The sequence below is a fragment of the Eleginops maclovinus genome, chromosome 12 (assembly GCF_036324505.1).
Source record: "Eleginops maclovinus isolate JMC-PN-2008 ecotype Puerto Natales chromosome 12, JC_Emac_rtc_rv5, whole genome shotgun sequence".
Taxonomy (NCBI): domain Eukaryota; kingdom Metazoa; phylum Chordata; class Actinopteri; order Perciformes; family Eleginopidae; genus Eleginops; species Eleginops maclovinus.
Genome location: NC_086360.1, coordinates 15191715 through 15212229, shown reverse-complemented (window position 1 = coordinate 15212229; position 20515 = coordinate 15191715). Strand labels below are relative to the sequence as shown.

At 37.8% G+C, this 20515-nt stretch overlaps 1 protein-coding gene across 2 annotated transcripts in view; it reads left to right on the top strand.

The window, feature by feature from the left end:
• grid2 (glutamate receptor, ionotropic, delta 2) overlaps positions 1–20515 on the top strand; it is a 402736-nt gene that overhangs the window by 367442 nt on the left and 14779 nt on the right. For both annotated transcript variants that reach the window (XM_063896521.1, XM_063896522.1), the window contains exon 14: positions 7078–7244. In XM_063896521.1, the coding sequence (XP_063752591.1) occupies positions 7078–7244 (167 nt within the window). The remainder of the gene's footprint in view (positions 1–7077; positions 7245–20515) is intronic.

The following is a 20515-nucleotide window of genomic DNA, read 5'->3' as shown; positions in this document are numbered from 1 at the left end:
ATAATTTTTCTGCCAGATCCTATTAAGGACGGCATCTTAGTTTTGGCTCACTGATCCGTCTCGGATGATCCGTCTCTCCAACATCTGTCTCCAATTACTCCTCTCTTCCACTATCACATCTCTCATCGGCTTAACGGGGTTTGAGCAAAGATTTGCATACAGTGTGGCAATAGGCGATTAATTTCTCCTTTTTTTTGCTCCATCTTCCTGGAGAAACAAAGACGACTAATGACAGCTGAGGGTAATTAAACAACAGAGAAAACAAAGAGGAAGGGAGCGAGTGAAGAAGTTGTCATATTGCGTCTCAGGGGATGAAGGAGACTGTTATCACTAGAGTAAGCAGTTGGACAGAACGCCTCATGAGGGATGGCTGCCACCTGCGTGCCAGGCTTTCATCTTCTGAGATTTGGCTGTGAGCGTCTTTATGTATTTTGCTTCTTCGAAGAGGGAAATGATTCATCATTAAAGATGAGAGAATGACAAGTAAAGCCATTTTTACTTGCTGTGTAAGAAGATAGAGCTGTATTTGGGTAGTATAATCCAAATACTAAGTAAAGATGTATTGAGTATATTAAGTGTGATATGTGGAAGAATTAAACGTGGTCTTGTGCTTCAAGTGCTGCATTTCCCACTTCAAAAGCATATCCGAGTCAAAGGTAATACAATGATTTTTAAGATGTTTTATTTTTTAACTCTTCGCCTTTTATTTTCTTTACATCCCGTTCTCTATTATAATATGCTGTGTCTCCACACTCCTGCTCCTTACTATCCTCATACTTTTCAAGTGTCCTGAAAAAACCTTCATCACGTACTGTATATTGATGCAGTTTGATGCATCGAAGAGGAGGTGCCATCTCCCAGCCTTGATTGATTTGCTCGCACCTAATCTTAACTTTATTCCGATATTCACATATCTGCAGAAAGCCAGCAAGTGCAGAATTAAACGTGGTCTTGTGCTTCAAGTGAGGGGAATATTTGGCTGGGCCTCTCATTGTAATGCTTTCTGATTTGTCAAATGAGGCTCAAACAAGGCAACACAGATCATGTAAGTAAAAGAGACAGAGAGGGAGCAAGCCAAGAGACAAAGCCAGCTGGCTTAAGGATAAACATAACCATTTGTAGTGCTTTGAGGGTTGTGTGTGTGTGTGTGTGTGTGTGTGTGTGTGTGTGTGTGTGTGTGTGTGTGTGTGTGTGTGTGTGTGTGGGTGTGTGGGTGTGTGTGGGTGTGTGGGTGTGGGTGGGTGTATAGAGACTATCATAAAGTTGAATAATTAGTAAGACCTCTACATATAATGGTGTCTGTGATGCTGGTAGAAATTGACTTGAGCTTGTCTCTGGGCTGTTGATTTTCTATCTTTCTCTCTCTCTCTCTCTCTCTCTCTCTCTCTCTCTCTCTCTCTCTCTCTCTCTCTCTCTCTCTCTCTCTGTCTCATTCCTCAAGATCAAAAAACAAAGTTGGAGGACAGTGATGCAAGACATTTACAGCAGTACACAGTGTACTGTTTGGGGACATGTTTAAGCTAGATACATCATACTCCATCGAGTAGCGTTCATGTCAGTACACATAAGCACCAGGTCATGAAGATTGTCAAATGCCACATCTAGATTAATTTTTCATTAAGCCTAATTTTTGTTTCCCAAATTCAAAAATATTCACATTTGCTATTTCATGCTCTGATCAGAGCAGATTTCCTTCTGTTTAAAGCTGTGATATTATTATGGCAGTGCACTTGTACTAGGTTGACTGCTGTGGGGATAAAGATGTGCTGCCACCTCAAATCCATGAGGACAACAGATTGCTCAATAACAAAATAATGCTTCATTATGGCTATGAGTCTTCATCTGAAGTTTCTACTCTTCTACATCCCCTTCATCAGTGTATTCCCACTGGAAACAACCTCCCATGTGTGAAACATTTTACATCCATTGCTTTAAGAACATTTTAGGATCTGATTTCACATCAGGGGGCGGTTTGTTATGTGCCACTTTAAAAGTGTTTGTATAAATGTAATTTTTTAATGGATGAGGAAGAACACGTTGTTTGATATATTCAAGTTTAAACTTAAAGCAAGATGAAGAATCTGCTATTCCTTTTTCATGTTGGGTCCCTTGAAGGGTTTTCTCTGAGAGAGAGGGGAGGAGAGAGAAAAAGACAGAGTTGAGCAGAAAGAGTGGACCCTGGAGTAGTTTAGCCTTTTTTGAAGTTTCAGCATGGCTAGACTCTGAAGCCAAACTGTTTGAACTATGTATGAGATAGAAGGACCCCTTGAAACCTGCCTAGACACTCATTGGGCCGGTCCTGTCATATAATGTCAAAATAACATCCAGGGAGAGTTGTATAAGTCACTGTGTGTGAGCTCAGCTCGAAGAGCACGATCATATATAGGTGGTTTTCTTTCAGGGGAGCAATTCCAAAGTTCACTTTTCACCTTTTATTTATTCATGCATTTTGGTTCATCTGCTGAGGAAGAAAGATGTAGGCTGACCTCATTTTGAAAATGTTTTTTACTTTTGGTAGATTCAGACTTTGTAAACAACCCTGTTGATCCAAAGTGTTTATTTCAAGTATTTATTTGTGTATTTTTATGGAGGATTTTAGGAAAAACTATTTCAATACTAATATTATTAAGGTTAGAAAAAAGAATGAAATTGGAAAGTAGAAGAAAATTATATATATATTTTAACTTTATAACAGGATTTATTATTCTACTTCCTACGTATGTCCTACATTTTATAAATAAAACAAAGTGCCATCTGAATAATATAACACTATCTACATCCTTTTCTTTATGTTATAAAACTGCATTGATTAGCACCGATACATTTGTGCCTGACTGCTACACTAAATTTAATTCAAATTATGTATTTTCTTTCTAGTCACATCCTTGCCTGTGATATATTAGATTTAAATTATATTATGCTTTTTATATTATTTAAAACAATCTTTCATTATTGCCGAAAATGTTGAACATTTACTTTCTTTTCAATTATTCCCTAATTACTGTTTCCCACCCCTTTGCCTGAAAAAACCCAAATCAGAGCTGCAGCAAAAACCGCTCCGGCTTATGGTTCAGTGTTGTTATGTATTCACTAGATGAGCTCCACCATCACAAAACCCTTTTAAACTGATCAACAAGAACAGAAACATTGACAACAGCAGAATTAGGTTAGTTTTCTTTCCTCCCATGTAATGATGGAATTAAACAGCTGGCATTTTTTTAAAGAAGAGAGACGCTGAGAATGCTTTAATTTAGTGATTATGAATCTCACTGGGTTTCCTGAGTCACCTTCATGAGAGAGAAAACAAGGTCCAATGCAATGATTACAATTCATATGTGGATGTTTGTTTTTTGAGTGTGCGTGCGTGCGTGTGCATAGGCGTGTGTTTGTGTGTAATATATGAGGGACATATTTAGGATGCAGCAGTAACTGTTGAGGCAGTGAGCTAAGTGTTGCTTGAATATAAATGCTGCATGGGCATGATAACCTAATCTCACTGCACAGACATTTTTCTGCCAGGTTAAAAACCTTTGACTGAACACATTTCATGTAGAGTTCACTCGAAAACAGGCTCACAAATACAACCAGTACAATATTTGCTAGCAATCATCAAATGCAGCTGCAAATAAAAGAGCTAACCTTTCTCTAGATGCTCAAACGGGATGAGGGGTAAGTGCAAAAAACAATGTGTCCCCCATTTGTATGATGAAATTAGGCTTTAACAAAACTCTAAATGTGCTATTTAAAACACCTTATGAAGACAGCCCCCTGGTGAACTGTAGTCATAAAGAGTGTTTTTGGATGTGTTGATTGGTTTGAGGGCTGAGCACAACATTTCAATCAGTGATAAGCTGTTCCTTTCTATAGTTGGACAAACTACTCCACTGAGAGGTAGCTACCATTTTATGTTTAATCATAGCACCAGATGCAAAATTGTGCAGGAAGTTAAAAATATTTCTGAGACCAAGGTTCTCAAGTATGTTGTTTTGTGTGTTGAGCTTTAGGAAACATATCAACAAGTCTTTAGCTGTGTTCTTCGTTCCATTCGTGCTGCTGCTCTACTCACCTTCTAATGGCACTGAGGATAGGACGAGAATGTATCTACCGTTTCTGTACATTTTAATTACTATGAATGACAGGACCATGGATAGTTTATTGACAAGCCAGGCTACCTTTATAAACTTAATTTATATATAGGACCGTTATGACCTTAGCCAGTGGAGGCATTGTTATATTTTTGTAGTTCTTCTTATTCTTTTTCTCTTTCTAGTTTAAGGGTATGTTTTATTCTCTAGGATATTAGTTTAAATGACACCAGAAACTCAATCGTAGGGTATCAAAGGTGCATGTAAACAGTTTAACCTGGATGGCACCTTAATTGGAGCTCACTGCCAAGTTACACTGTGCATGCAAATGCAGCTTGGAAAGCTTATAAAGCTGCCTTGCCTAGATAATCCCACTGAGTCCTTAACAAACAAGAGAGCTCATCCATCTTGTTTGTCAATGACCTTACATTTCCTATAGCAACAAATAGGAGGTCGGGTTTAAGTGTCTACCCTCCTGGTAAAATGCTGTTTTCTTTTCCTTTCATTGTGTGGACTTAGGCAGGCTGCAGACCTCAGGGATATGAGCTGTGAGTGCCAGACACTTGAGTGCAGTAGTCTTTCTAATACATTGGGAAAAGAACAACATGAACAAAGAAAAAGCAAAACAAAGTAGATACATTTAACATACTCTGAGACGTGTGCAGAGTAAAATAATAGTGAACATTTTTACCAGATCTTGTTTTTCGGGTCTGAAGCTCTTAGCTGTCAGAAAGGTGCAAGTGTTTTCATGTGAGCTGCTTAAAAAAAAATACAATCATAATTACAGTTCAGTCAAGAGCAGGGGCAAAGCTGACCTTTAACACATCACTTTATTAATCAATCAATTCATTATGAATTAATCAAACTTGAGCCAATGTTAAACCGGTTGCATATAGAGTGCTTTTCTGCTACATCGAATCAAGTCCTCCCTATTCTCAGGTGCAGTGGTCCCATTAATGAAACACAGCTGGAGCTGCAGGCAAGACCATTTGTTTTCACATGATCCATTGTAGGGATCATACATCTTCTTTATTTGCTTGTGTGTTATGTTGCAATGATATTTATTTAATTGAGTCTAGTTTAATTATTATAACTTTTAATACATTTCATTTTGCAAACGCTTTTATCGAAAGCGATTTATTATAGGTCTGGATTAAATATTTGAGAAACACAATGCTATTAATAAGTTATGTGTTGTCCATTATGTTCGATTTTTAAACCAAAATAGACTTTACGCAGGAAGAACAAAATGCAGGCGTTTAAACCCTTCCCTCCCCCCTATTCACTTTCTAATGTGCAGCACTCTCTCTACTCTCATTTTCATTATTCTATATCACTTTATTTGAAATCCATTTCATACCCATCTTGTACTTTTTCACGTTATCCTATTTTTTTCCATATTGGTCAATATGTGCTATATCTATCAAAGTCTGATTTATTTTCTTTCCATTCAGCATTATCTCAAGAGTCATTGAAAAACATTAATCCCGCTATGTCCTTGCATTTGAAAGACATATGCATGATCTGCTTTAAAGCAATTCAAGCTTTTTTGCCTGTTGTGTTCTTTACATTAAAGGCATATCCTGATATAAAGCTAAACTAGTATCTAGTAGCTTTGTTTTCAGTTTGGCTGACATCAGAGTTCACTGCATACATTCTGCGCATCATAATACATTTTCAATGTTTTTGTTTTTACCCAAATAGCGAGAAAGACTTATATGCAATTGTAAGCTGTTCAAACTTTCTTTTTTATTTCCTTTCCACCAAACCCATAATCTCACCAATTCAAGAGCTAAAACAGAAAGGGGATAACATTTTTCTTTAAAGTAATAAAGTGCTCTTATGGTTGTCAAGAGCAGAATGAGCCATTCTGATGTACAAACTTCATAGGACTAAAAACTGTGAAATTAACCATTGAGAGGCAGTTCTTACACAAAAGCCATCACACATAGGCCATCTGAAGTGACACACACACATACACACACACACACACACACACACACACACACACACACACACACACACACACACACACACACACACACACACACACACATTCACATACAGGCAAGCAAATGGGGGATTTAACATTAAAAAAATCTCCATCAAAGTTAATGACACACCAATTCCAAAATAGTGTGAATGAATTGGCAGCAGAGGATGTGAATATCACATCCAGGTGGTTTAATCTCTACTTTTCATTTTGGAGTTCAAACAAAAGTTCATTAAACAAGAAGCAATGTTCACAAGCATTTTATTTTTTATTAAACAAACTTCCCAACTTGGGACACTTTTACTGTGTACTCCATCTCAGTAAAGGCTGCAAGCACGTATTTTACACACAGCTACAATTGCCCATATGCCCAAACATAATAAACAAGGACATACGAATATACACAAAAAACCATATCCTATACCTACATAGTAATAAAGATAAGCCAACAAACCATTGTTGCTTGTTTACAGTCAAGAGGACATGTTTAACTATAAGGTTGCAGTTAAGTCCTGCAGCAGATGAATCATGTAATATTGTTGCATTGTTTTACTAAAATGCCAATAGAGTGTGTAATGAAACATCTGTGTGCCTAAGGCCTGTCATTTACATCGTACAGGCATATGTGATGAGGCTTCACCTGAATTAAAATACTTAATATAGTGTTTGTATTACTGTCTAAAACTATATGTAGGCCAAAGTTGGCACAGAAACAGTCTCTGTTAGTAGAGATTTAGCCAAGAAAAAAAAGAAAGATACAGTATGCACAAAGAATAGATGCATTTAAAATGTTGTTGCATGTGAAAGTCTGTTTTAACAAATACATTGGTCAATAAGTGATAGTAAAGTCAATTACAAAATCTTTAAACAGGTACAATTTCTGGAAACTGCCAAATTAGAACCCAGTAATCTCAATAATCTCCATAAATCTGCATATTGTTGGATGTTTAACTCTCTGAATATTTGTCCACTGTTTATAAATACATTTTATTCTTCCAGGTGAAGTATGGTCGATTTGGCTTCGTGTGGGATGCGGCAGTACTGGAATACGTTGCTAATAACGACGAGGACTGCTCCTTCTACTCTGTTAGTAGCAATGCACCGGACCGTGGATATGGTATCGCCATGCAGCACGGCAGCCCCTACAGGGACATTTTCTCCCAGAGGTAAGACTTGTAACTGTAAACAACAGACAGCAGCCCCATTGACTTTTTGTTCCATACTGTTCATCTTAGTCATATTGTCTTCAGTTTTTGTGGCCACTCCCTTAATCTATGCCCATCTTTCTGCTTGAAAAGTCTGCTCCTTGAGGCAGACGCCAAGGAAATCGCGGAAAATGGTCATTGTCTCAATTTTCTACCGCTAGCTTGATTAACATCAGCATAAACCATTGGTTCACATAGAAGTAAGCTCTGCTTTCTTAATTCAACACCTTTCCTACAATCATGCTCTCTGAAGTGCTTACACTATCAGTAAGTCTAACAATGCAGAATCACAAACAAATCAACAGTACAACAGTATGTGCATGCATCCAAATTGACCCCAGCTGTTTACCTTGTTGCTGGAGTGCACCGTTGGGGGGGGGGGTGTTGTTCTGTCAAAGTATGTAATTGACCAAAGAACAGAATTCATTAATTAATCCTTTCTTTCTTTCCTTACTTATCTTGGCCGTCATAGTTATAAGAAAGCTTGGTTAGTACTGCAAACAGTACAGTGATGTCATTGAGTCTACTTCTCCCATGCTGCTCATCTGCTATGTGTGCTGTGCAATATTGAGGGTCCATTCATTTTTTTTATTAAAATGGTATGATATAAACCACATCACCAGACTGCAGGTTCAGTCATGAGGGGATATGTGTCTGTGAAGGACATGTAAGATATTGCCTGCATCCCAAGAAAGTCAGTTATTTATTTGGGCTTGAGATCATCATTTCAAAATATGGAAAAAAATAATGTGCAATGCCTTTATTATGCTGTCGTTATTTATATTATGTAAAATAGTCTGTCAGTGTTGATTTATATATATATATATATATATATATAGTGTGTGTGTGTGTGTGTGTGTGTGTGTTTATAACCACATCCGATGGAGCGTTGCGCCTCAGAATTTTTGCCTATCATGGCTGTTATTAAAATAAACAAGCAATTAATTGACAGGCCATGTTTTCAATTCCCTCCTATTATTTCAGGGGAAATGTCACACTTGTGGGAAGATACTTTTAAACGGTTTAATCCCACTGGTTCCCCATGGTTCAAACAAAAAACAGACACAGAAAATATCGAGAGAAAAAAAATTGCCTTGTTTATTGTTTAATATTTTTTTCATCTAAACATTCTGTGTCATGCAAATTAGCTTTTGGACAGGGATTGTATTAGCAATCCGTGCCCTGATACCATGATGAGAAATCTTTCTCTCATTCCATTCAAAATAATAAAAGGTTTACTGGAGTTTACTGGGTTATATGGTATTATTCCATACAATAACAGGAATGGATTAACAGTCCATCACAATCTCTAACAACCCAAGGATTTGAAAGGGAGGATTTGTATTTTTCAGGATACCTTCTTAGGTGCAAGTACAGAGAGTCTCAGTGTAAAGATACTGTAGCTCCTGTATCAGTATGCTCTGTCAGGTGTTTTATTTGTATTTGTTTAACTAATCTTTCAGGTCTGTTTATGAAATGACACAAAACAAATATTGACTGCAGGCTCAGGCTTTTCTGTTTTTAGAAGAACATATTCCAGATGGATGTCATTATTTTTTTTATCTATCACAACAATACGTTTCTTGTCATGGGTTGGGATTCTTCTCCAAGCATTTTTTCTTACAGCGTTCAGGCAGAATTTATGCTCTCAATACCATTGTTTTATATCCTACCCCTCAAATATATATGTACATAGGTATGTACATAGGTAAGTTCCGAAAATAACTTTCATTTATTTTAAAAACTATAAGCCTTCAACATTTGCTCAATGGCCATAATTTGTAGTTTAACATTAAAGACACTTGAATACTGGCATAATCACTAATTAACAATAGTAATAAAGATCCAGATAGCCAATGATTGAGTGAATCTGCAACTACTTGCTTTATGTGCGCATTTATAAGTGGGTGTTTGCATTCTGTATATAGTTTTTACTATCTACAGGTCTCCGTAGGTAATAACAGAGATGAAAAAGAATGTATTTGCTTTAACACTTTGAGAAATAGAGAAGGGTGTTGTCAGGAGGAATAGACAGACTGCTACAACTTAATCATTTCCAACCCTTTTGTTTGTTTAAGAACTGAAGCCATTACCAGAGTGCATCACTGTGCGTGCGTGAGTGTGAGAGCTTGCATACGCCTGGTGTGCGTGTTTGTTTGTTTCTACTTGTCAGCACTGTAATAACAGCGCTGTAACACAAATATAATGCTACTGTGTGCATGCTTGTGTGTTTTGGCGCCGCTGTTCTGTGATTGATGGACACAGCCTGCAGATTTATCAGAGTCAGAAAAAAGTAGTGTAAAGAGCTAGTCCACTAATTTAAACTGACAGCTACTGACAAGTTGTTTTGAAGTGCCAAGGGGGGCAAGATTTTGAAAAAGAATAAGCCTTCTCTCCCGGGCATATATTATGTATTTCTGTGAGTGTCCGCAGGCATTGATGTGAGCATTTAAAAAAGAAGATTTAATCCTTAGCAGGTGGACATCTTGAGGTGCTGCAGTGTATGGAGATAAGCTGCAGGCCAGACATTTTATTGTGCATATTGAACACAATTACGTTTTTATTCAATTGCAAGATGGATGAGGTGCATTTGTGTGTGTTATTATGTGCAGGACTGCATCATTTCGATCTTGACACCATCTTCAGTACACTGTCAATATCGACAAATTCAAATTCAATAAAAATGGATGTCATAAAAAATACTTTTTATCATATTACATGCTTTTTAGTATGATATCAAGGTCAATTTTTTTATTTGATAAAAATCATTCTACCCAATTTATGCACACATGCGGTGAGCAAAACGGGCCTCATCTGGCATATTCATTTTACTAGGGTCCCACCACTTACATAACATTCATCACCAGCTAACATTCATTCATTCATGTTTTTATGACCTGGCTGCAGGCCAGTGTTCATCATTTGCCTAAGGCCTGATATTTGAGTGCTTCTAAAATAAAGTGACGGTCCGGTACCCTGTATCTATGTGGGGACCATGGCAGTGCTGTCTGGTATGCTTGAGGGGCTAAATGACATACACAACAGCGACAAGTCATTGCTGCTATCACAGAAATATCACACCACATGATACTATGTGTTATATTGTTATGGTTAGCTTGCAGCAGATGCTGGCTTTATTCTGACATTAGCCTGTTAGTTTGTGGATTGTAATTATTCTGACATGGGTTATATGAAAGTAATCACAGCAAAAATATTGGCTATTAGCTCTGATTACACGCCAAATAAGTCTGTATGTTGTACAGCTGTGAGGAAATTGAACTATTTGATGGTTTGAAAACACATGCTTTCTTATAAAGAGAAAATACAACCATTTACTTAGATGTTAAATCTCCATAGGGGGCTTGCTAAAGTTCATTATAATATTGTTGATTATGGTTTCATGTAATGTGAGTGTCAAAAGGGCTGATTTGCTCGTTTACCCAGCTAATGTGTCTCCCTTGTCTTTATATCAGTCTACAATCCAATAATCCATGCATCCTTTCCTTCTAATTAAAGGGCTCTGGGTCCCAGTAAATACAAAGTAAAATGCTTAGCACTCATAAAACAGTTTGTGATGCGTTCAGTATTCAGACAACATTTTACCATAGAAGCACTCATGACAATAAAGTTGTCAGCAGTCGTTAAAAAAAACTGATGAACTGACTGAAGTTGGGTTATTGCAAACATTGAAATGAAATATAATGAATAGTGTTGTGGAGTTTTCTTTTGAAATGTATTTAAAGAGATAAAACAAATTGCCCCATCGAAGGAAACATATAAATGGCTTTAAAGCTGCCTTTGTAAATCTTTGATTTTAGTCCCAGCAGAAGGCTTGTAAACAGAGACTGCAGAGAAGGTGCATTACACTTGCTCACAAACTGTTAGCTCTCTGTCACAGCTGTCTCAGGCACTATTGAAGGACTAATTTCATAGTATTCATGTAGGGGGAAATTGGTTTACTTGTCAAGAGCTGTCAATACAGGTAATGAAATGTTCTTACAAGAAAGTCTTTGTAATTTTCCTTGTAGCCACTACAACATCTCTATTGTTACCTGAATCCACTCTGTTTAAAGACTTCTATTTAATCCTTTCTGACCGCCAGAGGCGATGATAACACTTGAAAAATAAAAATGGTTTATCTTGCACGTGTGTGTTTATATAAGTGTGACACTGGTATCATCCACAAGATCAGTCATTATTATTTACTTTCTAACTCCAATGTTCCATCCATCAATCAGTAAATGACCCTTAGAATGGTTTAAATCAGTTTCATTTATTTATTCATGTTATAAGATTAATTTAGTTTTTTTAAATCTGCTTATTATTTCAGAGGCTCTTGGTAGTACCATAATACCATGATCTTTATACATAATCCAAATAATGCTTGTTCAAGGCTCCTTCTAAAGAAACCAAAAGCGTAAGAACAAGGCTTTTGAGTGGTCGTCTGTCTCTCCATCAGAAACACACTCATTCACACAGTGAGTTCAAATTTGGTTGGAGGCTCTGAAGACCTCAAATTTCAATCCATGGAAATCTCTAGCCATGGGAGACAATATCTGGTGGTGAGCAAGGAAAGAAGGATTTGGTGTGTGGTTAAAAGCATGCATCTATCAGTGTTTTTGCATCCCTGACATTGTTTCAGATGACAAAGTGATTATTCTATGATGCTGATCCCATTTAGGATATTACATTATATGTTCCTAAGGTTGCTTTTAAAACAAATGCCTCTGCATTTGTGAGGGCCTGATTTAGATGGTTATAGATTAGAGGTGTCCAGGTTTTCACTAAACTACCTGCTATAGTTTAATAAACTCCTCTCTGGAAGGGTTATCCGGACAAGTACGGCGGATACAACTCGAGTCACTTTACGAAGTTTTATTGCGCACACATACACAATACATTCACCCACTGATTATCCCAACTGTTTCAGCTACATTAGCCCGTTGGTAACGTTAGTTACTTAGTGACATTTAGTTAGGTTGTAAACCTGCAATGCAAACACAAAACAAAACCCGAATTAACCAATGAAATTATACACTTGTTCATATTAACATTAATTCCTCATTTAACCTAGCTTAGTTTATAGTCACTCACCGACAAGGCGTACCAGTCCTGACCATCAATTGAATGAAAACAACAAAAGGGGGAGGCACCTTGTGGCGAGTCGTGCATATACACACACACAGGTCGGAAACCAAGTATGATAACAAAATAAACCTTAATATAACATGAAAGATATTACAGCAATCAGTAACCTGGTTTGATTACAATATAAATATAAACATTACTTCCTATCACTTATAAATATATATATATATATAAAGCAATAGTTTCCTCTGCTGGAAAGTTCTACAAGAGGGTTCCCGTTAACATCATATTAGATTTCTGTGTCTGAAGGAGAGAAGAGTGTTAAGTCTTTGCAAAAGTTTAGACTGAGAGTGTGCATATCTGCGCTGAGGTATTGCTCCTTGAGTGTCAGTTTCAGTAATCAGTTCTGTTTGCAGCTCAGCCCTACTGCTTTTCTCTTTTCCCTTTTATTTATTGCAATCTTTGCCACAAACGTCTTTGTTTTTAGTTTGTTAGTTGTTTTTTTGTTATTGCGATTGTGATTCTTGCTTGCTGATTGAATTTTGTCTAACTTTTTTCATTTCAATTTAATATATGTTCAGATCAGCAAGCAACATTTTACATTGTTAATTTTTGTTGCTATTAGTTTGTTGTTAACTGTTAAACATGTCCCACAACTGACTCCTGTCTACTCTCTCTCTCTGTCTTCGTCAAAGCTCTCTCACTCACAAGCTGTCACTCTCCTACCAATCAATCAAAGCACAATTCAGCCCACACACTTAGTAAATTCATTAAATCTTTATTAATCACAATTAATGATGTCTCTCTCTCTCTCTCTCTCTCTCTCTCTCTCTCTCTCTCTCTCTCTCTCTCTCTCTTTCTCTCTCTCTCTCTCTCTCCTTCTGTCTCTTCCTTAGCTCTCAAAGTTCAAATGATGGGTAATGTCTGCTTGGCTTCTCTGTGTTGTTTATCATTGTACAGCTTGATAATCTGTTCTAGCTCACCCACACACTGTGGCTTAATGGTGCTTAAATGAAAACTTTGTTGACAAAAGTGTATGACATTGAACCCTTGGTGTGCTAATTGGAACAATCAAGCTTTGCAAACTTTACTTCAGGGACCAAAGACTCATCGGTAAACTCTTACGCCATGCTTTAAGCCTCAATTTAGCAACGCTTTGTTTATTGATCTACATACAAATATGGATATGGGCCATAACTCAGTTTAAACAAACTCTCTCTTGCTGACATCTTAATTCCTTATCTTACCATTGTATTGTTGTATGCGTACAACAAACTCTTAAAGCCATGAGCCAAACCTTAGAGAACTCAGATTGTATAACTATTCCTCATAATAGAGATGAAAAGTTGTCTATCGCACCTCACAGCTCTCAAAACTCTGTCAGTGTCACAGACATATTCTACTGAGAAAATCTACAAACTTGAAATATTCAACATGGCTGACATGGTTCAACATTATTTTCTCCGATGTGTTACATGTGTCAAGGTAGGCTGAAATCCTCGCTGTTAGAAAAGAAGCAAATAAGTCAATGGAGAGACCTCAATGGCTCACTCTTATTATTTGGCCCAACAATAAACCTGCTCAAAAACAAACTCAAATATGCACCACCAGTGCTATAATAATATGTCTTCTGTCTGAGACAACCCCAGCTGTCTGTAGTTGAATAAACAGACAAAGAGTATTGATGTGTGAGTAGGGGTCAGCAACTTTTTTTGACTAAAACACAGAGAGAGAATAATCAAGAAGAGGGTGCACTTATCTGACTGGGTCGATGCTGCTGAGTGTCTTTGCTCCTGAATTACACTCAGTCCCGTTCCTGCTTGCACAATTGGTAAAGTTATTGGGACCAATAAAGTAAAGGCTGCAGCAAAGGTCAGTTTGTACCTGATGTTTTGGATATTTTGACAGTTTTGGCTCGTTCCTTTAAGCAGGTCACATTGTGAAACAGAACATGATGTAATTATAATAATCTGATGCTCTATTGATTCCTCCTCATCTCTACAGGCAGGTTAAAAATCTGCTTCAGCAGACCTTTAGCTTGAGGTGATTCAGCATTTATGGACACTTCAGTGGGTTGCTGGCTGACATGGGTTCTTGAGCTTAGCACTTTAGTTGAGGCTGGCCTCTCTAATCACTATGACACTCTCACCTACCCAGAGAAATTGATATACCTGCAGCCACACAATCTCTCACCTTCAAACGCCTGCTCTATGTTTGTTCTGCACTTTTTTTTAGTGCCCATGTTTCCACAAATTATATCCGCCTTTTTTAAGAATGGAATTCTGACAGCAAAATGTTCTGACCCTGCAGTAATCGGAACTGCAGGAAAACTACCTTTTTGACTATAATATGAACATTATTTTCCATCATGCTGAGGCTAACAGCAGCAAGGCAGCCTATGTTCTTCTCATCTTAAGGAGCTGACAGCTGACAACCGTCTCAAAGAAACAAACTCATTTTAGCATAACACCTCTGTCTCTCATCTCCAGTCATCTACCCCCTGTCTGCTCATTCCATGTGACACTCTTCCTCGTTTTTTTCTTCTTCATCTTTATTCCTTCCAATCTCTTCCCATCTCTTTTATTCTATCCTGCCTCCCCTTTGTTCTCACCTGCACTCTCCTTATCTTTTCTCCAACTCACTCACATCTCCTTCCCCTTGTATCACCACCTCTCACCCCATCACAATTTCCACTTTTCACCGTCTGAAACTTTAAATTGTGTTTGCTGCATTGGTGACAGGACAAGAATATTTGTTATAAGAGCGTTAGACTGTTGTAGCTGCAGACATATTCCTCTGTTCCTGAGACTGAAGTGTGCTCTGCGATGACACACCACGCCTTGATACCTCTCACAGAAACAGTTAAGATGTCTATCTAGCCAGTTCTAAAATTCAGTGAACAGTTTCATGTAATGCTTGATTAACTAACCCCCACCATTCTACATTTTAACTGGCTAACGCTGCAGTAAAACCTGTTAATGGGCAAAGAGCAGCATGGGACATAACCTGTATGTATAGAGGCCTTATGGATGGGCCGGGAAAGGTCTGCAGAATCAACACAATACATGGAGTTACAGTGCATTGAAAAGAGCAATAAGGGAGATTTTCACTGTCCTATACTACAAAATAGCCATAATATATCTTGAGAGGGTAGATAGCTGAGTTGATCAATACCAGTGACTCAACGATCAGTTTGCCAGGTGCTGAGATAACAGCCTTTCAAAACTCACTGTAGCCTCTAGTCTCAGTTTGGCCTCGCCATCCATTTGAGTTAGAAAATGCACTCCCCATACCCCAGCTGTATCGCAGCAGCACAGTGTGAAGCCTTTAACAGTCCATTTTCACTCCAGTAGGGGTATCATTTATAACAGTAGAGGCTGCTCATTAAAACTGTTACAAATAGATTTTGCTGGCAAATGAACTCCTAAATGCCTACCTTTAGGTTATATGGAGGAACACTTGTCCCACTTTTGTACATATTTAAACATGAAGCACTTTTTTGAAATAATACATTAAAAAAAGTTAACTTCAGTAAGTTATACACATTACATTACAATTGGATTTCCATTGTAAAGACTACTAAAGGCAACTTTCTACTTTAAACACAATTTCCTTGTGACTTTTAGCTTACATGTGAAGAGAGTGGATTTATATGTTTGTGCATATGCTTACACGTTTGCACTTTCTTTACTTGTGAGGACTCCGAGGAACATAATGCACTCCCTAAGCCCTTTCCTTCACAAACACATGCCAAACCACAGCCTTTACCTCAACCTTAACATAGACTACAGTCTATGTTTAAGTAAAGTAATAACAAGTCTTAATCTGTAAACAGCAAAATATGTCCTCATTCTGATGGTCTTAAACTGACACACACTTTTAGAACAGCACATGTACATCTTTATATGAAAGAAGGATAAATGAAAAAGCAGTATTTGTTCATCTCCATGTCTTTCTTGACCTTCCATTTTGAGAAGTCATGTTTCTACATTTAATGTGTCCACAGTAATTACGTGCATAATTACGTGTAATAATAATGTGCAATGAAACCTACATTTTTCTCAGTGAGTCACTTTCTCTTTGTCTCTCTCTGCTTCCTGGTATGTGATCTCAGTATAGTTTCCCGTGGATGTCTTCTGCAATCAGACAGAAATCGCAGCATTCTCTCATCTTTCACATTTTCCCTTTTTACCCTAATGTCCTTTCTTCAACTCTCTTGTGTCCCCTGTGCGCCTTTATCCAAATCACTATGTGTTGTCTTTTTCATCTTGAGTCAACTAATAATGTGTGATCATCCCACCATCAAGGCTGCTGCCAACAAGTTGCCATGGCAACATCTAGTCAACGCAGAAACGGCCACTGCAGAGAGAACGGGGAGGCAGAGACATAGCATACACACACATACACACACACACACACACACACACACACACACACACACACACACACACACACACACACACACACACACAGCAGTTTGCTCCCGTCCCACCACACAAGCAACCTTTGCTCATTTGCTTTAACAGCCAGTGGGAGTTTTCAAGTCATTATAGATCTCCCCAGTCAAAGTCAACGATCTTAAAGCAAGGTGATAACTCATTACACACACAAAGTGTTAATGCAGCTCATAGCTCCCCAGCTGTTTCATAAACATAGCCACTATTGCAGGAAGATACAGACATGCTATACCAAACATACTAGAAACTAGAAACTGATGCAAAGTCCAAAACAATACCTTAAGTCATGAAAGAACATAAGGTCCATGCCACTCTCTTTGCAGAAAGTTAAAAAGCCTTTATTCCGATGGCTATTTCATAGTGAAACTCACAATGCTTATAATATGTTTTGACACATACTGTATACTGTAGTCCTGCTGCACATGAATACACATGCACATATAGGAGAGTTGTTTCACATGACAAAATGATGTAACAGCTGGGTAGACACACAAATTACACTTGTTCTCCTATTACTTTTCACACATATTTTACTCCCCTCGCACATGCAGTGGACATTGAAGCCCTCACATAAATGTGACAATGGTGCATTTAATTACATGTTAACACACAGTTACATATGGCTGCCCATGTATTTAACAATGCAGGACTTGACAGTTATACTATACACATTCAGACCGCTGTGAGTAGATGATTAAAGTGATCTATATCCCAATACCTCAGGCAGCGGTGTGATGACTGATGATGCCTTGAGAAAAAAACACTATCAGACCCGAAGGAAGAAAAAAACATCTAAGTGTACACCCCCTCAGTTCTATATTCTACATATTCAGACAGAAAATTAAAGCAAAATAAAGGTTTGGGATGTCTATGCAGAGAGAAGCACATTCCTTAGGGGAAAATAAATGAGTAGTCAGATTCCCTCTTCAGTGCTTTATCATGAACTCCATCAAACTCTGTGTAATGTAGTGGATCCTTCAGGAGGACATAAAGACCGTGACACACACACACTTTAATTAGCTGCTCCTAGCTAGCTCTCATTATGTCATTTGTCATTGTTTCAAACTAAAAATGCAGAACTGTAGTGTATTGTGTGGGCTTCATATTTGATGGTTGTGTGTTTGTACTTATTTGAGCACAACCAATTCTCGTCAGGCAGCTCACAGTGGCCTTTCATCCTGCCTGTCAGCCATGGGATACAGATAAATAAAAGCAGTGGTAACAACTTTTGTGTTTGAATCACCATTCTCACTTTTCCTTACAAAGTTGAAGATCTCATTGCATAGTATTTGCCAAGGGGGAAAAGTGATCTCTTCTTAGCTTGTAAGTAAATAATTATACATGCACTGAGTCATTCTCAACACTATTGCATAATAAATAACCAAACGCTTGACAGAAACATTTAGAGCGTTAGAACTGGAATTACTCAGGCAAGCTCATATTCCATGTACAAGAGATTAAATCTGGATTGCCTTCTTAAATAAGAGGCCCCTTTGGTGTAGCATTTTAACATTTTCCACTTCACTTTTGGCTTGCACCATCTGTCCAAACTCAGACACGCTCTATTTTGATGTCGAGAAAAAAATGGCAGGGTGTTTCACATAATATTAACAGCATCATCATCATTTCTATCCTTTTTCCTGCAAGTATTCTAGGATGGTTTGTAGAGTTCAATCAGTGTCAGTATCTGCTGGTAGAATAAAGCCATCTGAACCTAATGAGATAAAAGTAAATTGTATTGTTTGTGTACTATATGTGTGCGTTCTTGTGAGTGCATGTCAGCGTTAGAGTTTGATTCAAGGGCCTTTTCGGGAAACAGCTTTTGCATAATTCTGATAGTCCAATTAGTGCAGAATGATAGATGATTAGCTCCATGGGCAGACAGGGTCGTAATAGTGGGGAGAGAGAAAGAACTCTGTCCTGAATCTCAAATCTGTTTGGCTATGTCCTCCCTCAAAGTTACACACAGCTCAGTCACATAGCAATAATTCCTTTGATCAGTGACTACTTTTGGCGTGTTTGTTTTCATGTTTTGTTCTGTTAGATCTTTCATCAAGTTGTGGAGAAGCCTTTTAGTTATTCTTTTTTGTTTTGTTTGGCATCCTTTTGATTGTCTTTTGGAGAACGGTAGGAAATGTTGGTCCTTGAATTAATATGAAAATCAAGTATAACTTTGACATGTATATTCAGCTATTGACTTTGACACACAGCAAAATCGTATTTAAAATAGCTGGGTTTACTATAGGATTTTTGACGGTAATATTCACTATTTCTCCCTGCAAGGAAAGAAATATTAATTTTCTTTTCCACTGTTTATTTATTTTCCACCAAAGGTCAACCCCTTTTGTAGAAATGTGTCCACAAAGGCATTTGCTGTCTATAGTCATTATGTTCACAGATGTTAAAGTAGATGTAACAAGAAAATGCCACCACTTATTTTCACTGGTTAAGTGCCCCACTAAACCTGTTTGACATGACATTTGTGAAACATAAGAACCGTCAACTGATGAGCAGAGATAACAGATGGCAGCTCCAAACATAAAGCATGCCTCCATCGAAAGACAGACATAAAAAGACATCAACTCAGATGAGCAATCTTCAGAAGTTGGCAGAATTCCAAGCAAGAAATGATGAAATATTTTAACAAAACAGTGCGTGGCTTCTTTGATAGGTGGGATCGCTCTTATTCTATCTCATTAGCCTGTGTGCATTCCTTCTTTCTCCGAAGCCATCTGTCAGAGTGCAGGCTTGTTTGTGTGTGTGAAGCATCTGCCGTCAAAGTGACAGATAAAAAGGTCAGTACTGTATGAAAGGCACAGCACTTCTCTTGGAAAAATCTTGTTTTAACTTTCATGAACAGTCATTTTTACGTGATACTGTCATTGGCTTGGAAAAAACTTGTAAGGTTGCTGTTTAAATTTTCATTAAACACTGCTGCGGATCTTAGCCATGTCAACTTGCGTATCAACAGTGCGCCATGCATGCAACAGTGAGTTTTGGCTCTTTCAGTGATAAACAATCTAAGGCAGCACTGAGAGGTAAAGCATGAAGAAAGTTCGGTGTTGCAGTATATGCAGTATAATATTACAATCAGAAAGTAACTTAGTAACATGTTTGGAAGAATAGGAGCAGGGCCCAATGTATTACTGAAAATATGCTGGATTGATGTGAGATGAGGGATTTCTTCACTGACTACCTCTTCTTCATGCCAGTCGGTTAATAACCAGGGCATATAACTAGGCCAGTGCTGTCACTATACTACTGCTGAACACTATTGCAGATCATTTTTTCTTAATTTGTTTTCAGTCAATGCTGCATATCATCTACACAAAATCTTATCTAATCTTGGCAGTAATCTGCACTGATCCAAGCCAAACTATCCTACAATCAAGTCGGCAGTTGGTGGACATGATCTCGTATTACAATGACTGTTGTTGGATTTGCTGTTGAAATTAGTTTTTCCTTTTTTTATTGTCTGTCTGTCTCTCTTCTTGTCTCTGCTCCTCTCTTTTCTTCTTCTTTCCACTGCTTTCCCGTTTTCCTCTTTCTCCTTTATTCTGTCCCATGAAATACAACCGCAAGCACGATTTAAACTATGTCGTTTCCTAGTCTTTGCAACTCGGTAAAGCCCAGGAAATGATTGAAGAGAGAAAAGTGTTCCTCAAGGACTGGGTATAGAGCAATGTT